The sequence below is a fragment of the Elephantulus edwardii genome, unplaced genomic scaffold, assembly GCF_000299155.1.
Source record: "Elephantulus edwardii isolate Elephantulus edwardi_28Jun2011 unplaced genomic scaffold, EleEdw1.0 scaffold00195, whole genome shotgun sequence".
Taxonomy (NCBI): Eukaryota; Metazoa; Chordata; class Mammalia; order Macroscelidea; family Macroscelididae; genus Elephantulus; species Elephantulus edwardii.
In genome coordinates this window covers 1,183,174-1,208,799 of record NW_006399945.1, presented here as the reverse complement: position 1 = coordinate 1,208,799, position 25,626 = coordinate 1,183,174, and the positions used below count along the sequence as shown (strand labels likewise).

The following is a 25,626-nucleotide window of genomic DNA, read 5'->3' as shown; positions in this document are numbered from 1 at the left end:
TTATGAATCCCACTTGGTCATGATGGATTATTTCTTTGATGTATCATTGGATTGTCTTGGCCAATATTTTATTCAGGATTTTTGCATCTATGTTCATAAGAGATATTGGCCTATAGTTTTCTATTTTGGTGGTGTCTTTTCCTGGCTTTGGTATCAAAGATATGTTTGCTTCATAGGAGAATTCCATATTTTTCTGTTTTCTGAAATAGTTTATGTAAAATTGGTGACAGTTCTTCTCTGAATGATAAAATTCACTTGTAAAATCCATCTGGTCCAGGGGTTTTTTTTGGTTGGAAGTTGTTGTATTACCTTTTCAATTTCTTCTTCTTCCTTTTTTTTTTTACAATAGACATTGAAATTGTTTATTTCATCAGTTATAATTTATGTTGCAAACCAAAATGCATATGATTAAAAAATTAAAATAAAAAGTTAATTTAAGTATAAGAATATGCGCACATACATAAGAAAATGTATGTATGCTAACAGACACACAAATATACATATACACACATCCTTACATCAGGGTTCCCGAAATCTTCTTACAGCAGCAAACAATGGCTTAGTCAATCAGGTGTGACTAAGTCAGGCAATGCTGTAATCAGACTGAATTTGGTCACTCTCTGCCCCACATTGCTCTATATTTCACTCCAATCATCCTGGGCTGAATATTTCTGTGAATTCTGTTTCGTTTGTTTGTTTGTTTGTTTTTATAATAATATTTTTTTAAAAAAAAAAACAGAACTCAGTCTCACCATACTCACTGTTTGGAAATTTATAAGTACAACCAACCCCATTCCCTTCAAGTCAGTCTATCTCATCACAACCCTGAGGGACAGAGTAGAATGGTCCCATAAGCTAAGTCTGTAGCTTTTTTCCCTTCTTTTTTTTTTTTAAATTAACTTCATTTACAGAGATTTTGGATTTCCAATTTCTTCTTTTTTAATGGGTCAGTTCAGATGTTCAATTTCGGTTTGTGTCAGTTTAGGTAGGTTGTGTGTTTCTAAGTATTTGTCCACTTCCTCTAGGTTTTCCATATTTGTTTGAGTATAGTTTTTCATAATATTCTAATGTTAACTTAATTATTTTAGTTGGTTCTGTTGTGATGTTGCCTGATTCATCTCTTATTTGAATTATTTGTGTCTTCTTTTCTTTTGTGAGTTTTGCTATTGGTTTGTCGATTTTAATTGACTTTTTCAAAGAACCAACTCCTAGTTTTGTTGATAGTTTCAATTGTTTTTCAGTTTTCTATTTCATTTATCTCTGCTGTAATTTTTATAATTTCAGTTATTTTAGAGGGTGTCTGGTTTTCTCGCTGTTCTTTTTCAGTTTGTTGGAGATGTTGGGTTAGAGGGTCAATGGTCAGTTTTTCCTTTTTGATGTGCTTGCTTATTGCTATAAATTGACCTCTGATTACTGCTTTGGCTGTTTCCCAGAGGTTTTGGTAGGTAGTGTCTTCATTGTCATTTGTTTCAAGAAACTTTTTCATTTCATTTTTTATTTCTTCTTGTACCCAGTCATGTTCAAGTGAGTTATTATTCTGCTTTCAAATGTATGATTTTTTTTCTCCTTTATTCTCTTGTTATTAATTTCTAATTTTGTGGTGTTGTGAGCTGAGAAGATACTATGTATAATTGTGTTTTCTTTCTTAAAGCATTTTCAGTGTAATTAGATATTGCCAGATTGCTCTCCAAAGTGATTATAACACCAACAAGCAATAAATTAAATTGTCCCACATCTTCACGTTCACAAAATTATGGAATGTTTCCACATGGGATTGTTAGACTTTCATTTTTGCCAATTGCAATAATTTTTAAATGGAGGCTCTTTGTGATTATGACTTTCACTGCTCTGATTACAAGATAGCTCTGGTGGTGTAGTCTCTGGGGTGTCATCCTGCTAACCTAAAGGTGACAGTCCAAACCACCCACAACTCCACAGGAGAAAGGTAGACCATCTTCGTATGCCATTTATAGCACCAAAAACCCTCTGGAGGGTCAGCTTTGAGTCACTTCTGACTCAACAGTGATGAGTTTGATTTTTTATTATAAAAATGGAACTCGGGTAGCGTATTCCATAGAGAGTTGCACTGCTGACCAAAAGGTTGAGCTTCTCTGATGGTTTGAATCACGACCTGCTTTGAGGAAAAAGGACGGGCAGTCAGTCCCCTCCCAGGTGACTTACTGGTGAGTAACCCAGTGGTGGGTCATGTATGACTCAGAGCCAACTCTTTGGCAATGAGAGAGGGAGAGATTATACATTTATTTACTAACCCCATTTCTTTTGAATTGCCTATTTTTAAACCTACTTTTAAAATTGGATGATTTCTTTCTTAAAGTGCTTTATATGTTCTAGTTGCACATTTTTCATTAGTTACACAAGTTACATTTACATCCTGCCTACCTGACTTGTCCTTTTACTTTTCTTGACGTTTATCATTTTAATGTAATGAGATATATTACAATTTTCCTTGTTATTTGTACTCTTTGTAGCTTGCTGAAGAAATTATTTCTTGGCTTAGAGATACAAGTCTGATTTCTTCTATATTTTTTTCTTTATAAAGACATTAGCTCTGTTTTGCCCATGTAAAGTCTTTAATCCACCTAGAATTGATTTCTGTGTTGAGTTTGCGATTGGGATCCATTTGATGCTCTTTAGTTGTGCAGATAACCAGCTAACCTAGCACCAATTATTTAGTAGTTGATCTCTTTTCTGGTAACTTGCAGTTCCATCTCTCACATCTCTTATTTGTTTATGACCTCCTTTTTCCTTCACTGACAGGTTTCTCTGTTCTGACACCAGATTCACACTACTTTATTTTTTAGAGAGGTTGAATGATTTTTATATTTAATAGTGCAGATCTTTGGCTTTTTAAAAGGTTTTTGTCAATTTTTACCCCAAATCTATATAAGTTAGAATTTTTTTGAAACTTGGTAACAGAGAGAATTCCTATCTGTGAGCCTGTCTTCAGTACGTTTAAATTATATTTTATTGTGTCATTATAATTATCATGCATGTATTTTGCCATAATTAGTAAGCTTTGGATTCTTTCTGTGATTAAAAGAAAAGTAGGATACTGTATTCCATTTGTTGATTTAATTGCATGAGTGAAAATCAGTATGTGAATGAAATCTATTTTTACATATTGATTCTGCAATATATTGTTGTTTCTGTTGTTTTCTACTGACTTTGTATTCATGATGACTTATATGGCCTAGGTAATTCTGGAACTTTTTTCCTTTCATCTGATTCATCTTAATCTTTGAGAATCCTGGGGGCGTAGGTTAATCTTGCGTTTCTCCTGATAGTATGATTCTTGCTTGGGCCAGACTTTTCATAATTCTACCAAGTTGGATCACTTTTAACTCTTTAGCGTAGAGTTCCCCAGACAAGGCAGGTCATAAAAAGTAAAACTGAAATCCCTTTTTCATTGATGTTTCCAAATGTAATAGGATATTTTTCAAATCAGTTTCGTTTAAGACAGGTGGTTTTAATGTCTTTGTCATGTGGAGGACTTCGCAGCTTGGGTTTTGGTGTGAAGTGTGTTCGCGCTGCTACCCAAAGTTTTATGGTTTAAATTCACTGCTTCCTGTTTCTCCAGAAGAAAATGAGCAATCTCTCCTGTTATGTACAATCTCAGAAATCCTGCAGCTGCTCTGTACGAGTTGGAATTGACTCAATAGCAGTGAGTGAAGAGGTTTGGGTGCCACCCACCTTTTAGATCCCAGTGTAGCTTGCCTGTCACCTGTGTCCTGTTAAACCAAAAGTTCTATGTTCCTGGTTTGGGCCATAGCAATTCATATACCATAGCTTTTCACTAACTTCCTACTCTGATTTGACTTCTGAGGATTTCTCTTACTTTCTTATAATCTTAGCAGGGCTATTGGAGTCCCTTTTCCATACCACCCTTAGAATTTCTTGCATTTTCAAGCCAGGGAGTTTTCAGTCCACCCAGTTATATATATTACAAGAAATAGAAGGCTCACAGATTCTTTTATACTTTTTTTTGTTATTTTTCATAATTCTGGTTTTGGAACCTAATAGTATGTAGGCAAATTTTTATTCCTAATTCTCTGTTTTGTTAGGCTGCTATATCGTGTACATTTATTTGACCCTTTAGGTGGTAGGTTCACAGATCTGTGGAAGAAAACAGTTTTAACATTTCTTGATGTTTATAGAAAACAGATCATTTCTAATGTTTAAAATTATAAAAGTCAATATTATCCTTCCATTTCAGGTTGTAGAACTGCAAAGTAGATTATCTGAAGAATCAAAGAAAGCAGATAAATTAGATTTTGAATATAAGCGACTGAAAGAAAAAGTTGATGGTCTTCAAAAAGAAAAGGAGGTAAGAATATATTAGACGTTTTGGTTTTGAGCACTGCAAAAGTAAGGTAATTATTTTAAATTCATATTTTAACTATTTCACTAATCCCTTCCATTTTTAAATAAAAACTAATGATCCAATTTATTTTTAAGGTATAACCATTTGTGTTTCAAAAGTAGACCTAAAATAAAAGATAACATTTATGTTTTCGTTTCCATTTTAATTTCTTCTATAGATACCACTTTTGTATTCCACATTGTTCTCATGACTTCTTTAAATGTATATAGCTTTTGTTTTCTGTATTTTTAATATAGCAGATATTGTTCAGCATATTTTGAATCTTTTAAAAATATTTTTACTTTGCCATAATTTAACGCTTTAGTTTTATGAGCTTTCATATTTTATTAAAATGTTATACAAGAAATGAGATACTTATTCTTAAGGAAGGGTTAGACAGTACTGCTTAATTTAACTCTGGATACTTACCTTGACATAATAAATAATCAATATTATTAAATGAAAAAAGTTTTTAATTCCGGGAAAATCGAAAGATAAAAATAGATCCAGATTTACTACTATTTATCGTTCTACTAGATAAAACAAAAACCAATGAGGAATAGAGTTAGATAGCTTGAAGTTAACCTTTCGTGTTTTCTGTGCCCCTCAGAGGTTAAGAACAGAAAGAGATTCTCTGAAGGAAACCATTGAGGAGCTCCGCTGTGTGCAGGCCCAAGAGGGGCAGCTCACAACTCAAGGTAAAACCACCTCAGTACCAAATAATATCACTTATTTCTAACAGTATATCAGCTAAAAAAAAACCTCAACTAGCTTACTTCAAGGTGATTACACCAATAGATGAAATTTTCAAAATTGCTAATAAGGCAATTGAATTGAAAAATAGTCTGAACTGTTACCCAGGTGGATTTTTCCCCCCAAATAAATTATAAATTGTAGGGCCAGATATTGTAGTAGACAAAATTATTTGTCTAGTTTTTAAAAAATACTATATTGGATAATATGAGTAAATCTTAACAGAAGCAAATTACTGACCATAAATTTAGGAACCACTTAAGCCATTGTGTTGACAGAATTGCTAAACCTATATGCTTATGATGATTAGTTGATTTTCAGCAAAGATACAGTTTTATAAGCAAAGGAAGTCCCTGGGAAAAAAAGATGTGGGATATTTACACCTTCACCTCATACTATATATCGACCAACTTAAAATGGATTGTACACTGAATTCAAGAGGTAGAAGTAGGTTAGAATAAACATCCAGAAAAAAACTTTATACCTTTAAGTTAAGCAAAGAAGTCTTAAAGCTACAACATCAGAACCACTTCATAAGAGAAAAATTGCTAAATTGGAGTTTACCAAAATTTTAAGCTGCTTTTCTTTTAAAAGATAATACCATTAAGAAAAGAGAATTTAAAGAGAAAATACTTGCATATTACAATTCTGATAAGGCACTTGTATAAAGAACTAGTCTAATTCAGTAATTAAAGGAAAAAAAAAAACCAAGAAGAAATAAGTAAATTATATAAATAGCTATTTCTCCAAGGAGACTTAAATGGCCCATAATCTGAAAAGCTACTCAATATCAATAGGGAAATGGAATTCAAAACCATTACGTACATACCACTGTGGCTGATCACCAAAAGAAAGAGTCAAGTGTCAGTAAAGATGTGCCCTCACGGGAAACCTCATCTATTGCTATTTGGTGCATAAAGTAGTTTTATTATTGTTGTTGTTAGGTGCTGTCAAGTTGTCGACAACCTCTTTACAGCAATGCACAGACCAGTGCTACACCACATAGAAGAATGTTTGACAGAAAAACAATTTGAATCAGGCCTGAGGGCCGCAGATTAAAATCACCCACCTTGGGCTTGGTAGCATAACTTTCTGTCCACTAGGCCAATGTAGCTCTCTCTACGTTGTCGTTATTATAGTTGTTAGATGCCGTCAAGTTGTAGACCACTCATAGTGACCCTATGAATGAAAGGCCGGAGCACTGTTCATAGAGTTTTCAGAGGCAAGCCATTTCGGAAGTGGATGCCACTCCTGCTTCCAAGCTTATTTTAATCACGGAGCTCCACTAAACACTGTCCACCGTGGGTAACCATTATCACATTTGACACATCAGTGTCACAGTGTTAGCATCACAGCACCTCAAAACCAGTTTTCCATTTATTAAAAAAGTAAACATTTGTGTACACATAGAACACTTTTTAGTACTGAAAAGAACTGGCCTAGTGATGCAGCCATAAAGAGAAATGTAGTACAATATAAAGCTTAAAATATTTACTGTCTAGCCCTTTATAGAAAATAATCACTTAGTCCTGGTACAAAGATCCTCATCTAAGATGACATACCACTACTGTACATGATCTTCATATTGTGGTTTCTGGGCAGCAAGAAAGAGCAGCTCTTCTATGCAAGCAATTTTCAGGCCCATGCTTCTTAGTGCCCTGTCTGCTTGACAGATCACATGGTCAAGCCCAACATCTTTGTAGGAATGTATACATACACAGGTGTGAATAAAATATGTGACTCTGAGAGTTGTTACAATAACAACCTATCACTCTCTTACTAGTTTCTTAATTTATTTTAAAAAGTGACAAGTTAACTACAATGTGGTCTTTTTAAAGCAAAGAAAGGTTTTAGCTGTTAAAACTAATGTTCAGAGTAAGGTTTCTGCTTTCTATTAATCTTGTATTCTTACATGTATATTTATAGGGTTGATGCCTCTGGGAAGTCAGGAGTCCTCAGACAGTCTGGCAGCAGAGATAGTTACTCCTGAAATCAGGTAAGTAGATCTTGTTCATAATCTTCTTGTTGTTGTGTACCATCAAGTTAGAACCTACACGTAGCTGACCCTTTTCTGGGTTTTCAGAGACAGTTAATTGCATAGGAGGAGATTGCCCATCTCTTCTCCCATCGAGCAGCTGGTAGATCTGAACTGTGTGCCTTCTGAATTGTAGTGCAGCTTCTGCTACTAGAACTGTAATAGTCCTCTACCACATGGACAAGATTAGCTTCTTAACCTTTATTAATACTTCCAGCATGAACTCAATATTAAATTTTCATGTTTTCAGCATGTTAGAAGCATTCTTATGCTGGCCCAACAGACAACTTGATTTTCTAGCTTCAGTCAGATTATCTTCATGAATGAATAGCAAACTACATATTCTGTGTTTGCATATCCTCAACAAGCATCAATGAAAACAGTCCAGAGGCTTGCATATCACTAAGGCTACCTGAATATTTGATGTTGTCACCAAATGACTGGTAATTTCAAAATATACTATTAATATACTAGTTAAGGACAAATAAATGAATGTTGAAATCCAAGAACTTATTACCATCGATTGGAACCAATTTAGAGCTTACCTTCCAAAACTAGAAATCACTCAGAAGGAGATTGTCCGATATTCTCCCACAAAGCCACTAGGGTATTCAATCCACCAGAGAGGTCAGCCTCTGGGGCAGCAGTGCAGCTTCCTAAGAACTTGGCCGCTAAAGCTCAGTTAAATCAGAGAACAAATAGAATTGTGAAATTGGAATTTTTACAAGTTAAGATGTTTGGAAAATCTATGTATGTTCAAATTAACTTCAAGTGTCAGTAGCTAAATTTTTAGAATTATACTGTTGATATACCAAATAATCATTCTTTTGTCTTTTGATCTTTCAGGGAGAAACTTATTCGTCTTCAGCATGAGAATAAGATGTTAAAAATTAACCAAGAGGGTTCAGACAATGAAAAAATTGCCTTGTTGCAGAGCCTTCTAGATGATGCAAATCTCCGCAAGAATGAACTGGAAACGGAAAACAGGTAGGAATATGTAGGTGACAGCACCTAGCCACAGGCCCAGTACACATTTAGTGCTTCTATTCTGCCTTCTAGTTGATTGCTTAATACCTAGGGCCTTCAAAACTTGCAAGTCACCATCCAAAGTCCAATATTTGGTCTTTAATTTAACCCTGAAGCAACAAAGAAAAAAAAAAGCCAGGACTAGAAGAAAGAAAAGGAATGAGTGGCTGTTTGCCTTCATGAACAATTGCTTCCTGCCATGAGGCCCAGACTCATTTGCCAGCTGCAACTACTGAATATTTTTTATCAAAGATTCTGTAGAAGAATCTGGATCAAAATGGGGACAGTTCAGGAAAGAATCTTCAACCCTTAAATCAGAAATATCCGAAAGGTCGTCTTAAACACTTGTTTAGATTGAGTAGTAAAGAGTGTCTGCATTGAGTATTCCATGTTTTAGAGATCACTCTACATGGGATGAAATTGACAACAGCAACTCCCAGTATTTGATAGGAAACTAAAGGGCCAATGAGTTTATATTGATGGGGGAAGAACAACTCAGAAAAGAGAGTGAGAATGATTGCATAACTCAAGGAATAAAGTTACTTCATAGAATTGTGCATGTAGAAATTGTTGAATTGGTTTGTGTTCCACTGTATATATTCTCAACTTCTAAAATGTGAATAAAAAATGTTGTAATGAGCTGTCAAAGCAGAACCGACCCACAGCTGAACCTCCACTGGATTTTTGGAGGCTATGGCTCACATAGGTGAAGATTGCCTATTTTTCCCCTTCAGAGCAGGTAATAGATTTGTGCTGCCAACCTAATGGTAGGTGATTTGAATGCACCAGCTACTCTGGGGGAGAACGATGGACAGGTTTCTCCTGTGTAATTTACAATCTCTGAAAACCCTCTAGAAGGTTGACAGTGACTTGATTCTGACTTGACAGCACATAACTCTTCTTTCAGCTTTAAGTTACAGTGACGCTGTAGTAGATACCAGCAAATAGTATAAATCAATATAAACACCAAAATGGTTATATAAACATGTTTTATCATTGTTGATTGCTGTTGTGTCAAGTATGAATCATAGTAACGCTATGAACAAAAGACCTGAAACCTTTCTATAATTTGTTCTCAAAGTTCATAGTTTCCAGAGGTATGTTATTTAGGAAGTGGATTTTATATCAACTCTTAAAAGCATAATTATAATTTTTTAAAAATTAGGAAAGACCTTAAAAGAGAAAATAATAATGGGAATAGAGAAATGGTGATTAATTTTATAAAATACAGTGTATGGGAATAATCATAAAACATTGTGAATAAAGGAATATCTGAAACACAATGTATATAAATTTTGTATGCAAACCAATATATAATATTTTTTTTAAAAAAAAACAAACGCCATACTTTAGAAAATCAGAAGGTGGATAAAATTGTGGAAAATAGCTAGTAGTCACAAAATCCTAGTGATGAAAACAGTCTTCTGTTCATCTCATTAATCTTTTTTCTCTTGTCCACCACAGTCTTTCTGATATTTTGTCCTAAGTATCTGTTGACCTATCCATAGGAAAGTTTTACAGATGAGGGAACATGGATCAGACACAGGCTGATCTTTTTTCTGGCTCATACTCAATTTAATGCCAATTTCTCTTCTATGATTTTTATAGAAAAATCTGTTTGTTTCACTGTTTTCTGTCCTGTCTGATTTTCCTCTTATATAAATTGCCCTAAAAGATTTATGGAATTTTATAAATATTTATAGTATCTCATCTCTAACTTAATTTCTTACTAGTTTACTGCCTTGGATTCAGGAAGCCTAGTTTTTAGTCCCACACAGAATGGGAATCCCAGAACATTTAATCGTGCTAATGCGAAACCTACCCTTGGACCAGGAGGCTGTCATAAGAACAAAGCAAGGAAAAACTGCATGGTTCAAAATTGAAAAATGTGTTCACCAGGGATGTGTCCTATCTCCATACCTTTTCTCCCTGTGTGCAGAACAGATCATCCGGGAGCCTGGACTGGATGAGGAGAAGTGTGGTATTAGGATTGGAGAAAGATTCATCAACATCTGCGTTATGCAGATGACACAACCCTACTTGCTGAAACTGAGGAGGACCTGAAGCGCTTGCTGCAGAGGGTCAGGGACTGCAGCCTTCAATGTGGATTGAGTCTCAATATCAAGAAGACAAAGATTCTCACCACTGGAACAACTGGCGGTATCAGGATAGATGGTGAAGAAATTGAGATTGCTTTAGTTTGCTTGGCTCCACAGTCAACACTGTTGGCACCAGCAGCTAGGAAATTCAAAGAATATTGCAATGGGAAAGTCTGCTGTTACGGACCTCTCCAAGGTGCTGAAGAGCAGTGGTGTCTCTCTGGAGACTAAGGTGCGTCTGATACAAGCCATGGTCTTTGCTATCCCTTGTTATACAGGATAAAAGGTGAATTGATGCTTTTGAGCTGTGTTTCTAGAGAAAAGTATTGAGAGTACCATGGACTGCTAAGAAGACGAACAGGTTCATTCTGGAGAGGGTTAAACCAGGCTTCTCTTTGGAGGCAAGGATTCTGAAGCTTTGTCTGACATACTCTGGACATGTTGCAAGGATGGACCAGTCCTTGGAAAAGGACGCCGTGCTTGGGAATTTGGAGGGACAGAGCAGGAGAGGAAGAACCTCTGTGAGGTGGATTGATTCAGTGACTAGGTTAATTGCAGTTGGTGTGTCGAAGACAGATTGGCACAGGATAGAGCAGAGTTTAAGGCTGTTGTACATAGGGCCACTATGAGTCACAGGCAACTTGATAGCGCGTAACAACAACATAGCCTTCTTACTATATGACCTTAAATACAATTTTCCTATCACTCACATGGCATCTTTGTGAACAAGAGATTATAGTAGAATTCCAAAGACCTTTCCACTTTATCTAATAAGTTCATATTGCTTTCACCTGTAACTTATAATACTTTCCGGTCCTCAAACAGAATTCAAAGCAGAACCAAGGTTTGAGAATGGGTCTGTATCAAAACTGCCCAGGGTGTTTTCTAATACTTAACCTGATCTTGTCCTTTTAACTCTCAAATTATATCATTTTCTCAAGCTTATCTTCTCCCCATCCATATCCCTTTGACAGCTATATTAATTTAGTCATCAGACTGATTAAAAAGTTAGTTAACTAGATTCCTGAAGGAGGAAAAGGTGAGATAGTGGAAGTCTCATTTATTGGGATACTTGCTTTGTGCAGGTAGTGTACTGATAGATTTAATATATAATTTCACTTATCCAACCCCACAAGGTAGTAGTCATCATAGCCTTTATTTTCTAGATAAACTATTTTCACATATTGTGGTGTTCAGACACTTAATATTTTAGCAGTCATATTAGTATATATTTGTTGTCTGTTTCTTATTTTCTAGGCATTTGAGTTATTTTCAATCCCTCCAGGGAAGGTGTTTGCATAGAATGATTATGTTTTATGATATTTACAATGGCTTTTAGTATTGGCTGACTAAAAAAAGTCTAAAAAAAATGTCTAAAATGGATAATGTAAATAATTGTATTATTTTTTTGATACAGATTTCTTATTTACTCTCTGAAAAGATGGAGCAGAGTTATAGCATCACTAATTGTTTTATCATCTAATGATACTGTAACAAGAACACCATAAATAAGTAGCTTTAATATATTTATTCTCATAGTTCTAAAAGTCCAAATTCAAAGTACTAGCTCTAAGGGAAGGCTTTCTCTCTCTCTTGGTCTTTGAATATCTATGGACTTGTCATTCCTTGGAGATTTCCAGGTATCTTGGTATCAGTCTTCTCCAGGGTCTAGAAGGTTCTCAGCACAGAGACCCTAGGTCCCAGGACATGTTCCACTCTTGGTTGTTTTCCCTCCTGTCCTGCTTGCTTTTCTCTTCTTTTATTGATATTATATGATAAAAAGTGATGTAGAGAAACTCTGCTTAACATCCTCTTTGGTCTCTGTGATGTGAGTAAAGATGGTACATTCTACCCTAATTCCTTAAAATTGCTTGGCTTATTCTATCATTATATAACTACCAAATTATATTATTCCATAATGATGTCCTTTGAGAGTCATGGCCCAATGTTAGAAACATAGTTCAGTGTTGTGACAGAAGAAAAGATAAAGCATTTTATTTCTCCAGAAAATTGTTTGGGCAGACTTAACACTGACCAGCAAGCATACCAGCAAGCATTCCACCTGGGTTTTTATTCCTGACAAAAAAGCTAAAGCTGTGTGTATTTGTCAAGGATTTTGACCTCACAATCTTATTTCAACCTAGTTTGGTAACACCTTGGCTTGTGCTTAAAAAAGGAGGAGGCTAAGGCATAAAGATGTTTCAAATGTCTTTGTTTCAGAGGATGAAAGCATGCCAGGAATTGGCCTTGACTGGTTAACAAAAGTACAAGGACGAGGAGTTTCTCTTAGTAATTTTCAGAAAAGGGTTCTTGTTTCAGCTTAATTCTGTTTTGTAACATTTGAAGAGAATATACGTATGTTTTTTCTTTTTTACACAAGTTGACCCATGTTTTGAGAGGATACAATTCAATCCATGACACTGATAATGTACTGATGTACCCTTGTCTTTCTATTGGTTATAGATTCTCAGATCATGTATTCTTCCTTTACTGTTAAAAATCACTTTTTTTTTAATTCGCAGTTACTGTGTTCTCTATTTTTTTCCTTTTTCTTTATTTTGGGCACAGGTTTACAGATCATATTAGTTTTTCATGTAATTATTCATAGACTTTTTATAACATTAATTATAATTACTTCATTATAATACCTAATCACCTGTTTGTTGTGTATTGCTTTTCCTTTCACCCAGATTATTATATTTTTTTTATTCCCCTTTGCGTCTCTTCTCATCCCTATTATACCTCTAAAATTTATTTTACCTGTATATAAACCTTTCCTTAGCTTTTTAAAAATTTTTTTTATTATTAACTTTAATGGAAGTTTACAGAGACTGAGGATTTCCATTCATTCATTGTTGCACTTTTCTCCCTGCTCCCCCCACCTTCCCCCTAATTCGCTCTTCTCTTAGAAAAGTAAAAGAAAAATTCTTTCATTGTTATGTTCAAAATATATTCATTGTTAGACAATCCCTCCCCCCATGTCCACTCCACTATGCAGCCTTCATTCTGGACTCCTGTCATAACGATAATACCTAATCCCATATCCCTTTTAAACAGTTTTTTTCCCTTATCTGTTTCAGTGCAGTAGACATAATTTATCCCATCTTTCTCAGTCTCCGCCCAACCCCGATGTCAGTCCTGTTTTACAACAGTGGCACCATGCAGTATTTGTCCTTTTGTGACTGAGATATTTTACTCAGCATAATGTCCTCCAGGTCACCCATTTTGTGAAATATTTAATGAGTTCCTTGTTTTTTAATGCAGAGTAGTCTTGCATTGTGTGAATATACCACAGCTTCTCTATCTGTTCGTTTGTTGATGGGCACTTAGATTGTTTCCAACTCCTTGCTATTGTAAACAAAGCCTTAATTTTAAACATGGGTGCGCATGTATCTGCTTGGATGTCAGTTACGGTTTTTGGGGAGTATATTCCCAGTAGTGGAATGGCTGATTCAAATGGTATCTCTGTTTGCAACTTTTGAGAAAGTGCCACACAGCCTTCCACAACGGTTGCACCATTTTACACTCACCAACAGTGAATAAGGGTTCCCAGTTTCTCCACAACCTCGCCAGCATTTGTTGCTTACTCCTTGGCTTTTCATAATAGTGATCTTAAATTTTGATTACCTTTTGGTGACTGTTGTATGTCCCTCAGTATAATCAAACCAAGATCTTAAGCATTATTTTTTCCCACCTGTTTGACTTTGCTGAAAACATTCCTTCTTTCTCCTTCCCAGGCATCTTTGGTCGAAATACTTGTGATAGTCTCCTGCCTGGTCTTCCTGTCTCCTGTTTGACATTTATAATAAAATCTCCTATTCTAAAAGCAATGTAATCTTTGTAAAATGCTATCTGGGTTTTGTTTTTTTGTTTGTTTTTTTTTTTTTTTTGAGGGGGCAACCTTTTTTTTTTCCTCCCAATTTTTTTTTTTATTGGGAAAAACATAATGGGGGTACAAGGATGTGAGGGTTGGGGGCAGAAGGATGAAGATGGGTCAGGATGCAGCTGCAGAGCTGCACAGTTTGGTTGGTGGGAGGGGGCAACCTTTTAATATCACCCAAGGCATAAAGAATCAAATTGGTTCACTGAATGCTTCATCAGAATGACTTAGATAGACTTAATAAAGACATAGTCCTGGAAGTATTGTTATTATTAAAGGCTGGCTAGGTTATTCCAGGATTAGCAAATTGGCATTTTAAACAAAGTGATACATTATCTCTTCCCTTTATTCTCTAGTTTTATCTGCAGCTATTCTTTTCCTCATAACTTATTCTTCATTCAGTTCATGAATAACCGTACACCTTCTCATTTTTCTTTACTCTGAAAAAATTAAATTGTTTTGAATCCTTTTTCACTTTTAATCACATTAAGTATTAAACAGTGTAGTCTCAAGTTAATCCTATTCTGCATAAAATTGAGTATAGTTCTTACTTCTTCAGGCTATCATCATTACTTTTATATATATCTGTGTACTGTGTTAGGGAGCTTGGTGGCTTAGTGGTAAGGAATTCCACTGCCAACATGGTTCAAATCCATCAGCTGCTCTACGAGAGAAAGATGGGCAATCTTCTCCCATGCCATTTACTGCCCCTGAAAACTCACTGGAGGTTCACGTGTGGCTCAACTATACAACAAACAGTATGCTCTGTTGAAGGATTTTTTTATAGATTATAAGCTACAGATTTTTGAAGGGTTGTTTTTTTTCCCATTTACACTTTTTACTTCTTCACTAGATCTCTTGAATACAGGGACCTTTTTATCATTAGTGTTGAATATAACGCGTGAAACATAGCCTTCATAAACAAATATTGGCATGACTTTAAGGTAAATCGCTATGCATCAGTGCATCAGTTTGACAAAATGCGTCCATTAAAAACTTCATCAGAAATATCAAGCAATCTAAGGAAATAGTAAAATGAGATGCTAGTATTAAATTCTGAAACTTTATTTTAGTAATTGTGCTGTATAAGGAAAAAACCATAATTAATTGAAAATGTAATGCACATTTGATTTCTAGGCTGGTGAATCAAAGGCTTTTGGAAGTACAGTCACAGGTTGAAGAATTGCAGAAATCTTTACAAGATCAAGGCTCAAAAGCAGAAGATGTAAGTTTTAATAACCATCCATGGCCTAATAATTTTACAGTAATGATAAATATGATAACTTAATTTTTATTTGTTGATTTCTCTCAAAATAGTTTCAATTTACATTGTTTTTGGAAGAGATGCAGTATTTTCCTCTTTACTAACATTATTTCCTGAAACAACCAGGTGATGGTCTGATACTTCATTGTCTCTTCCAGATATATTCTCCTAAGAATTAGAAGAATTACTACCTGTCAGCTAAGGAATTAATTGAGGCTTTATGGCGTAAATGTCTTAATTTGGTATTCAAAACTGAAAGTATTTTCCTATAATAGCTTCCTTCCCCCGTTCACTCCCCTTAGTGCTGGTAGAAAAGCTATATTTAAAAATACATAGCTTAATGTAAAATTAATAATATTTTTAAAAACAGCATTCCTGGAATCCCATTAGCTCTGAAGTTCGTAGTTCCTCTGTTATCTCTCACTTACGTATGAATTCACTCACTTTTGTTTATATTCCCTTAGGCACTGCATGTCTCTGTCATAGCTCTGCCCATTCTGTTGGGCACACTGAAATATAGAAAAATTCTTTGAATTCACAGGCTATATTCTTTCATGTCTGTATGCCATAGCACATAAACATAGTAAACTCAAAAACCCAATGTCATCACATCAGTCCGTACTGGTGCTGATTTAGGGCGGCGTAGAACTGTGCCATGGGGTTTGTAAGGCTGTAACCTTCACAGAACCAGACTGGTGCATCTTTCTCTGGTGGAACAGCTGCTGAGCTGGCACCTTTGGTTAGTAGCACAGTTTTTGACCACTGTGTCACGAGTGTTCTTCAGCACATAGTAACCAGTCCATTCTTGGTGAAAATGTAAAAAATAACAAATTTTGCAAATGTAGGGAATACTGCATTTAAGGAGCAGTGTGCAGTAGAACTGAGACTTATTAAATAGACCTCCTTGGCACATGTCAGGACCGACTGACTCTCCTGCAGGTAAGAGGCTCTAAATCACACAGGAAGAAATTGCCCACCTTTCTTCTATGGAGCTACTGGGGGATTCAAAGTAGAAGAGAGGCATTGCCTTTGAGTTAGTTGTACTAATCCCTATGACCTGTGCTATCAAAATTTACAAAACATCTGAAAACAGTAAAAAGGGGGGGACAAATGCCGTTTTAGTGGCCAGTGTTTGCTTCATCAGTTGATTTGTTTTCCTCATTGCTAACTAGTGCCATCTACTATAGCGTTTGGTGGTGGTAGTGGTGTTGTGTGCCATCGAGTTGCCTGCGACTCATAGCGACCCTATTACAGCAGCCCTAAACCCTGCTCAGTCCTGTGCCATTCTCACCGTCTCAAACACACTTATCCTCGTTACCCCATCTCTGAATCAGTCCACCTCATAGAGGGTCTTCCTCTCCTGCACTGTCCCTCAAAACTCCCAGGCATGTCATTTTTCTCCAAGGACTGGTCCCTCCTTGCAATATGTCCAAAGTATGTCAGACAGAGCTTCAGAATCCTTGCCTCCAAGGAGCAGCCTGATTTAACCTTCTCCAGGATGAACGTATTCATTTTCTTAGCAGTCCATGGTATATTCAATACTCTTCTCCAGCATCACAGCTCAAAGGCATCAGTTCTCCTTCTATCCTCCTTAGTCATTGTCCAGCTCTCTGACATAGAGCAAGTGATTGCAAAGACCTTGGCCTGTATTAGGCACACCTTAGTCTCCAGGCTTTTCAGTGCCTTGGAGAGGTCCCTAACAGCAGACTTTCCCATCGCAATGCGTCTTTTAATTTCATGGCTGCTGGTGCCAAGAGTGTTGACTGTGGAGCCAAGCAAACTAAAGCTGTTAACAATCTCAATCTCTTCACCATCCATCCTGATGCTGCCTTAAAAATATAAATCTATTTGTTTCCATTGATACTCACTTGAGAACTCATCTTCGGAATTAGTTGTTGTTTTATCAAAGTTACTTTTTTTTTTAGTTCAGCTTTATTAGTGTAAATGACATAAAGATAAAGAAGGGACGTTGAATCCATATAGAGAGCTCTGGTCACACAGTCCACAGGGAGTCGTGCTGCTGACCCAGGGACAGGTGTCTGGGAGTTTGATTGCACTGGCAGCTCTGAGAAAGATGAACAATCTCCTCCCCTGTGAATTACAGCCTCAGAAACCCAGTTTGGAAACCCAGCCATGACTCAGTTCCATCTCTATGACAATGGTTTTAAATAAGTATGTTTCCTAAAAACTCAAGAATTACTGTATGTAGAGCGATCTTCAGTGACCCCTTTTTGTCAGTTTCTTAAGCATATGTCTAGTGTACATTGACATCATGCTTGTTTTTCTAAGATTACTAATTTTAGTTTGTACATTAATTGTGTGTATAGTGCTTCATAGAGTCCCAGATTGGAATGTTAGACTCCTGAAAGTATTACCAACGTTTAAGTTACCTTATTAAAATGAAACTTGTTTGAAATATTACTGATTTTAAGCATGGTTTTATACAAAGAGATGAAACAGTATCAATAGTATTTTAAAAGACAATTAAGCCTAAGTCACAGAATTTTAAAGATACTGACATTATTAATCCCATGGAATCAGCAGACCTCTCAGACAGTGATAAATGTAAAATTGGTTTTTGTCTCTTAAACTTTTCATTGATTTGTTTCTGGGCAAAGCAAGTGAGAGGTTATAGTACATTAAAAGGAAAAATGGAAACATAACAGTTCCATACAAAGCTTGGTGTTACAGTAATGACCATAGTACTAAATTCTTCTTTGTGTTGATTTTAAAACATAAAAGACTTTATTCTAAAAAAAAAATTAAAAAAAATGTATCCTAATGAAATATCTGTGGGAATGAAATGTTAATTAAATATGCTTTAGGAACATTACTTCTAAGAAAATACTTCTCAAAAGTCAGATATTTGCATGAATTGGTCAATTTATTTACCAGCCGGGTATTAATGACATGTCTTACTCTATATCAGAAAATCAAAGCCCTTGCTTTCATGCCAGTTCTGACTCATAGTGACCCTATAGGATAATGTTGAACTGTCCTCATGAGTTTCAAAAGCTGTGGTCTTTACAAATGGCCACACCTTTATTTTGGGGAGGGCCCAGTAGATTTGAGACCCCAACTTTCCAGGTTGCAGGTAAGCCCTTAATCATTGGACCACCAGGGTTCTTTGCCTTGTTTTGTACCAAAGGGAAATTGTTCCTGAGCTATTTTTTCTATCTGTACATGAGATTCAGATAGGAAATTTCTTACTCTGAAAGCTGTAGTTTCCTTAGCATATTTTTGATGCTTTTGTTTTTTTTATTTCACTAACTACAATGTTGGCAACTCAGGAATATGTAAAACAACCTGCCAAATGGAGTTGGTCCTCTCTGAGGAACGGCAGTATCATCTCTACCTATCTCTGTTACAAAAAGCCACAGTCTTTTCATATGACCTTAAGTCTTAGAGTAGGATGGCTTCCACATTTTTATTATTTTTATGTCATTTGTTTTTAGCAGGGAAGCAGAAACATTGTTATATTCAATCATATGGATAATTTGAGCTAGCCACAGTATATAAAACTCCAGAGAACAAGACAGGATGAGGAAACCATAGAAGAAAGAAAATGTACATTTCTGGAAAAACAAATGCATATCTTTTACTTCTAATCATGAATTACTAAATCGTTCCTTCTATTGGCTGCTGTGTTTGCTTCATACTAATATGTCTTCTCTGTCTTTTGGCATGGTTTCTGCTCAAGGCTATTGTAAGTATGGCTTCCTGTTCATTTCTATATACTGAGCACCCTTTTGTTCAGATTTTCTTATTTATAAATGCTCTACCATCATAGATGTTGGTATTGCAGTTTTAAATTAAGGCTGTATTATGCAAACAGAATGTTACCATTATGACATTCCTTTTAGGCTTATGACTTTAAAAATTAATACACCCAAAGTATTTAAAAATCTTAAAAATAATGATTAAACCAAAGAGAAGTCTATTCTTTCTTTATCCTCACCATCTCAATTGTTTTTTCCATGTCAGTTTTGCTCTACCCAATTATAGCTAGTTCATTCTTAACAGATATTTTGACACTCAATTCCTGTTACAATCTGACCTCTTCCTACCACATTTTTAATAGTAACACATCTTTAGTTGGACAGACATTGCAGCATTAAAATCATGAAAATGTCCAATAGACCTGAGTTTCTCTTTTTGGGTCTCCCACTTAAAAGCTACTGAATGTCTCTGACCCCCCACCCTCCTCAAATGTAGTAATATTCACAGCAAGTAGTACTGCTCACAATCGTGTACATAGTCTACATGAGACAGTGTATGAGATACGCTTTAGTCCACTGACCAGTCTACTAGGCACTCCATAAATACTATACAAGATTTTATTTTGGTTTTGTTCTCTTAACTTCTGTAGTAAAGAAGGAATAAGCAAAAATTAAGTTAATAGTATTGATGTCTATGTTTGGAGAAAGAACTCACAGAGAATGCTGCTGTCTACAGATCTAGTATAGTTGACATCTGAATGTGAACTTTAAGTATTCCAGAACAGTGTTAAGATTATATCATCAATTGTCTCATTATCTTCTTAATTATTAAATTAGATAATTGAAATTTTTTTATAAAAAATTAATGAGAATATGAGAATTCCCCCAGCCCGTTGATGGTTAACTGACTGAATTATTTGTTTATAAATCTGTTAGGTTAATTGAATTTCCATTGAATTAATTTTATAACCATTTATCACAAAATGACAGATTTATGTATGAAATCTCATGTATATTATTGTTGACTACAATCCAATTCGTAGTGACTTCATGTGGAAAAGTACAACTGCCCTATAATGTTTCCTAGGCTGTAATCTATAAGATCAGATCACCAGGTCTTTTCTCCCTCAAAATGTCTGGTAGATTCTAACTGCTGGCTTGTCAGCGGCCAAGTGTTTAACCATTTTATCACCAGAGCTACAGGTATTAAATATAAGTATGAAACCCAGTGAGTAGAATACAGAATGTCTTTCATTCTTTATTTTAAGCCAGTTCTGATTTCCTGCTTTTACTTAAACCTCCCCTTTTAAAAAAAATCTAGGTAAATCTGTTTTCTGAATATTGAAATTTGAGCATATGCTATTCACATTCCTATATGAGACAGGAAAAATCTTTCTGAATATTGAAATTTGAGCATATGCTATTCACATTCCTATATGAGACAGGAAAAATCTTAAACAAAGCCACTTATTAGTGTCTCTTGCCTGCCTTTTGAGTCCCAGAACATTAGATCCGCACTGGAGTAACTTTCTAATTCATTTCCCTGACTACAAATGCAGAATTCAGTATCTAGTTTCTGAGTCATTAATACTGATTACTTTCACTCATTCATTGCTGCTTTCTCTTCTTATGAAAGAGAATTAAAGCTATGTTGTGGTTTGAATTCTGTGACTACAGAAGTTACTGAGAGCTCATTCAGTTTTAGGTATTACTCTATTCTTCAGATTTCTTGAATAACTAACTTATTGGTTAAAATGTTAAATAATAAATGTTTCTATTTTCTATTTTTAGTCAATTCTTCTAAAAAAGAAGCTTGAAGAACATCTGTAAGTATTAAAGTTACTGTGACTTGCACTTCTGTTAACTCATAGAATATAAATGCTTTCTGATAGGTGGATACCGAGAATCTCAGCAGTGTCAGGAGTAGCACTTGAATGTATAAAAATTACAAGGCATATTTCAAGAAAGTATTTCCTGTTTCAAAAAATAGTTTCATTCTATTTAATCATGTCTAAGCAATCATTTCTAAGATAATTTAACCAAAATAATGACCACATTAAACCTCTTTTTAAAAATAATACTCAGGAGTTTTATATCTTCATGACAATTTGTATCTTAAAGAGTTTTATATCTTCATGCTGTCTACATAGTACAATGGTAAGTTTTTATATATTTGTTATATAAAACATATTAGTGAAAAAATTTGAAACATTCTAGATCAGAGGTCAGTTACTTTTTTCAGTAAAGAGCCAAGTTGTAATTAACTTTGTAAACTATGGTTTCAGTCACAGGCACTACAACTGCATAGATAATGCATAACTAATTAATGTGACTACATTCTAATAAAACTTTATTTACAAAAACAGGCAGAAAAAAAAAAACAGGCAGCAGATTAGATTTGGCCCACAAGTTTGTAATTTGCCAACCCAGTTTTCTAGAGTTTGGTTGGCCAGCTGATTTTTCTATTGGTAGATTACAACTTTATAAAGCTTGCTCAGGAGTGGATTTTTAGATATTTTAGTAACAAATCTCTGAGAAAGATTAGTCTAAATTACTAAATAACTTTTTAAATATTACATTTTTTTCCACATAAAAAAATCTTTACCCGTCTTTTTCCAAAGTTGTCAGTGTTAGGAATCTTTAATAATTTTTCTCATTTTCAGTAACAATGTAAATTCCTCCTATCACTTTCTCACAACCATTCTCCCTGCCAACATTGAGTGTCTCGTAGCCATGAGTTAATAGTGTTACAGTGTTATACTCTACTAATCCAGAAATCCTCAGTACCTCAGAGATAATTTTTATTTGTTCTTCAATGATTGAAACAAATCTATATTCTGGCAGTTTGTTTGCCTTACGCTGTATTATTTTCTTTCTAACGCAGGGGAGGGAAGTAAATTATCTCAGCAACTGAGATTTGCTGGCACAATCTCACAATGGCAAAATCTGTATTATCGTAGAATATTTTATCTCCTAGTCTCTATAGGTTAGTGGTAAGGAGTTGAGTTCCAAACCCAAAGGTTCACAATTCAAATCCACCAGCTGCTTTGCAGGATATAGGACAATCCCCTCTCATGCCATTTTCTGCCTCTTACACCCATTGGAGGGGTCACCTATAAGTGAGTTTCATTTTGGAGTTGTATAACAACAACAATTTGTAAGATTATTTTAAAAGAAAATTTAGTATTCTATCCTCCTCCTCTTTTTTTCCCATTTGTTTCCTTTATTGAAAAAAAAATATCTGTTTCATAAACCACTCTCTGGCCATTTTTCTGTATTCAGTTATAGTTACTTTCTTACTATCTTATTATATAACATTTCACGTTTACCACAGTAGTAAAAACTACTGCTCAACTATTTTTCACATTTACTACATCTGACAGTAATGAACATCAAAGGGTGAGGCAAATGTGATGCTGAAGTAAAGTGAAAATATCAACTTGGGTGGACCATAATTCTCAGTGATTTGACAATCATATAATTATAAAATTTCATTTTAGATAATGTATTTTGTCAGCTACATGATGTAGTCATTCTCCTTTTTGTGATCTGATGTGGTCATCCTGTTTTCACATAATACTTGTTTTTATATAACAACTTGGATCTCTGGAATCCAGTCATATTGATTAGGAAGCAGTGGATGTATTTACATGGTAAACGCAATCAGAAAGCACTTATTAGTGAATGGAGACTGTGCCAGTTTCCTAAGGCTACTATAACAATGTACCACACTGCAGAGTGGCTTAAGACAACAATTCATTGTATCACTGTTCTGAAGGCAAAATCAAAGCGTAAGCAAAATTTGGTTTCTTTGGGAGCCTCTCAGGGAAAATTGTTCTACCAAGCTCCTGGCTCCAGGTGGCTGTCAAAATCCTTCACACTTCTTGGCTCATCCTTGCACCACTCAAGTCCATCTTCATCTTTAAGACTCATTCTCTCATGTTTCTGTGTTTTAAATTGTATCTTCTCTATCTCTGCTTTCTAACTGCTTTCTGTTTCCAAGGAGATTGATTTAAGACATATTTTCCACTAATGTTGTCGTTGTTATGTGCCATCGATTCGCTTGTGATTCATAGCGACCCTATGTATAAGAGCCATAAATGCCATTCTATCCTGTGCCAACCTCGCCAACTCAAACACACTCATTCCCAACACTCCAGTCACAGAATAGATCCATCTCATCAACGGTCTTCCTCTCCTGCCACCCCTCCACTCTCCCAAACATGTCCCTCTCCAAAGACCAGTCCCTCCTTGCAGCATGCCCAAAGTATGTCAGATGGAGCTTCAGAATCCTTGACTCCAAGGAGCATTCTGGCTTCACCTTCTCCAGGACAAAACTGTTTGTTCTCCTAGCAGTCCATGGTATATTCAACACTCTTCTCCAGCACCCCAGCTCAAAGGCATCAATTCTCTTTCTATCATCCCTATTCACTGTCCAACTCTCTGATGCATAGCACATAATTGTGAAAACTATAGCCTGGATCAGGTGCACTTTAGTCTCCAGCCTGACGTCATTGATCTTCAGTACTCTTTGAGAGGTCCCTCACAGCTGACTTTCCCAGTGCTATTTGTCTCTTGATTTCGTGGCTGCTGTTATCATGAATGTTAACTGTGGAGCCAAGTAAACTAAAACTGTTAACTATCTCAATCTCTTCACCATCCATACTGATGCTGCCAATTGGCCCAGTGGTGAGAATCTTTGTTTTCTTGATGTTGAGCTTGAATCCATATTGAAGGCTGCAGTCCTTGACTTTCTGCAGCAAGCGCTTCAGATCCTCCTCAGTTTCAGCAAGCAGGGTTGTATCATCGCATAATGCAAATTGTTGATGACTCTTCCACCAATACTTCCTCATTGAAATAAAAAATAACTAGAAAACCCATTCCTAAATGGAATTACAACCACAGGTGTCAGTTAGGATTCACAACAAATACTGTAGACATGACAGAACTGATTCTATAACTATTAGCTCTGGGAAGAAGTAGGGATCTATATGGAACTTGTATGGTTTAAGATAAAAAGGACACATTGTAATAGTGTTTTCTTTTGGATAATAATTTCCAGTCTTTCGAGCCTTTTTTCCCCCTTCTTTCTCACGTAATACCATACCAACATTATGTAGGGAGAATTAAAAACATAATACAAGCATTAGGAAAAAGACTTGTTTTCTCTTCAGTCTTTGACTTTTATATAGAATATACTTTACATACAGTAAAGTATAAAAATTCTAAATTCCTGAGTGCACAGTTTGATAAGTATTTACCTACATGCTTAGGAAACTCAGATCAAGATGCAGAATACGTCCAGCAACCCTGCAGGGTTGTTTATTCTCTCTCCTAGTTGAGTCAGCACAAAGTTAAACTTTATCATCTTTCATGAGGTTGGCCAACTTTTTAGTGTAATGTAAATGGAATTACATTATAATACCCTTTCATTTTTTTTAATTAATTTTAATGAAAGTTTACAGATCCTTTGGATTTCCATTCATTCATTCATTGTTGCACTTTTCTCCCTGCCCACTCCTCCCCATTCCAGTAAACTCTTTTCTTTGAAAAGTAAAAGAAAAATTCTTTCATTGCTTCACAATTCTTCCCCCCACATCCACTCAACTGTGCAGCCTTCATTCTGGACGCCTGTCATGACAATAATACCTAATTACATATCCATTTTAAACAGTTTTCTCCCTCATCTGTTTCAAAGCAGTATACATTATTTATCCCCTCTTTTCTCAGTCTTCCCCCCCCCATCCCTGATGTCAGTCTCATTCTACAACAGTGGCACCATGCAGTATTTGTCCTTTTGTGACTGAGATGCTTCATTCAGCATAATATCCTCCAGGGTCACCCATTTTGAATAATATTGCATGAGTTCCTTCCATTGTGTGAATATACCACAGCTTCTCTATCCATTTGTTGATGGCCACTTGGGTTGTTTCCAACTCCTTGCTATTGTGAACAAAGCCACGATAAACATGGGTGTGCATCAAATGGTATTTCTATTTGCAACTTTTTATGAAGGCACCATACTGCCTTCCATAATGGTTGCACCGTTTTACACTGCCACCAACAGTGAATAAAGGGTTCCAGTTTCTTGGCAACTTCACCAGCATTTGTTGTTTGCTGTTCTGTTAAATTTTGCTATTCTTACTGGGGTGAGATGATATCTCATAATTGTTTTCATTTGCATCTCTCTTAGAGCAAGGGATTTTGAACATTTCTTCATGTATTTATTGACCATCTGAATGTGAAGTGTCTGTTCATATCCTGTGCCCATTTTTCAGTTGGGTTGTTTACCTTTATCTTCTTGTGGTGACCCTTTCATTTTTAAAAAATTGTTGCTGTGTTGTATTTTTCTGTTTTTCTTATTTTCAGAACTTATGCATTTCGGCAGCAAAATTTTGAATTTTAAAAACTGCATAGTTAAGCGGGGGAAGAAGAACAAACTGGGGAGGAGGGTAGAGAAAATAGTGCA

At 35.6% G+C, this 25,626-nt stretch overlaps 1 protein-coding gene across 1 annotated transcript in view; it reads left to right on the top strand.

Moving 5' to 3' along the window:
- HOOK3 (hook microtubule-tethering protein 3) overlaps window positions 1–25,626 on the top strand; it is a 121,739-nt gene that overhangs the window by 86,929 nt on the left and 9,184 nt on the right. Inside the window, exons 12-17 of the mRNA XM_006896977.1 lie at window positions 4,235–4,345; window positions 4,992–5,079; window positions 7,061–7,130; window positions 8,016–8,156; window positions 15,312–15,399; window positions 20,949–20,983. Of these exons, the coding sequence (XP_006897039.1) occupies window positions 4,235–4,345; window positions 4,992–5,079; window positions 7,061–7,130; window positions 8,016–8,156; window positions 15,312–15,399; window positions 20,949–20,983 (533 nt within the window). The remainder of the gene's footprint in view (window positions 1–4,234; window positions 4,346–4,991; window positions 5,080–7,060; window positions 7,131–8,015; window positions 8,157–15,311; window positions 15,400–20,948; window positions 20,984–25,626) is intronic.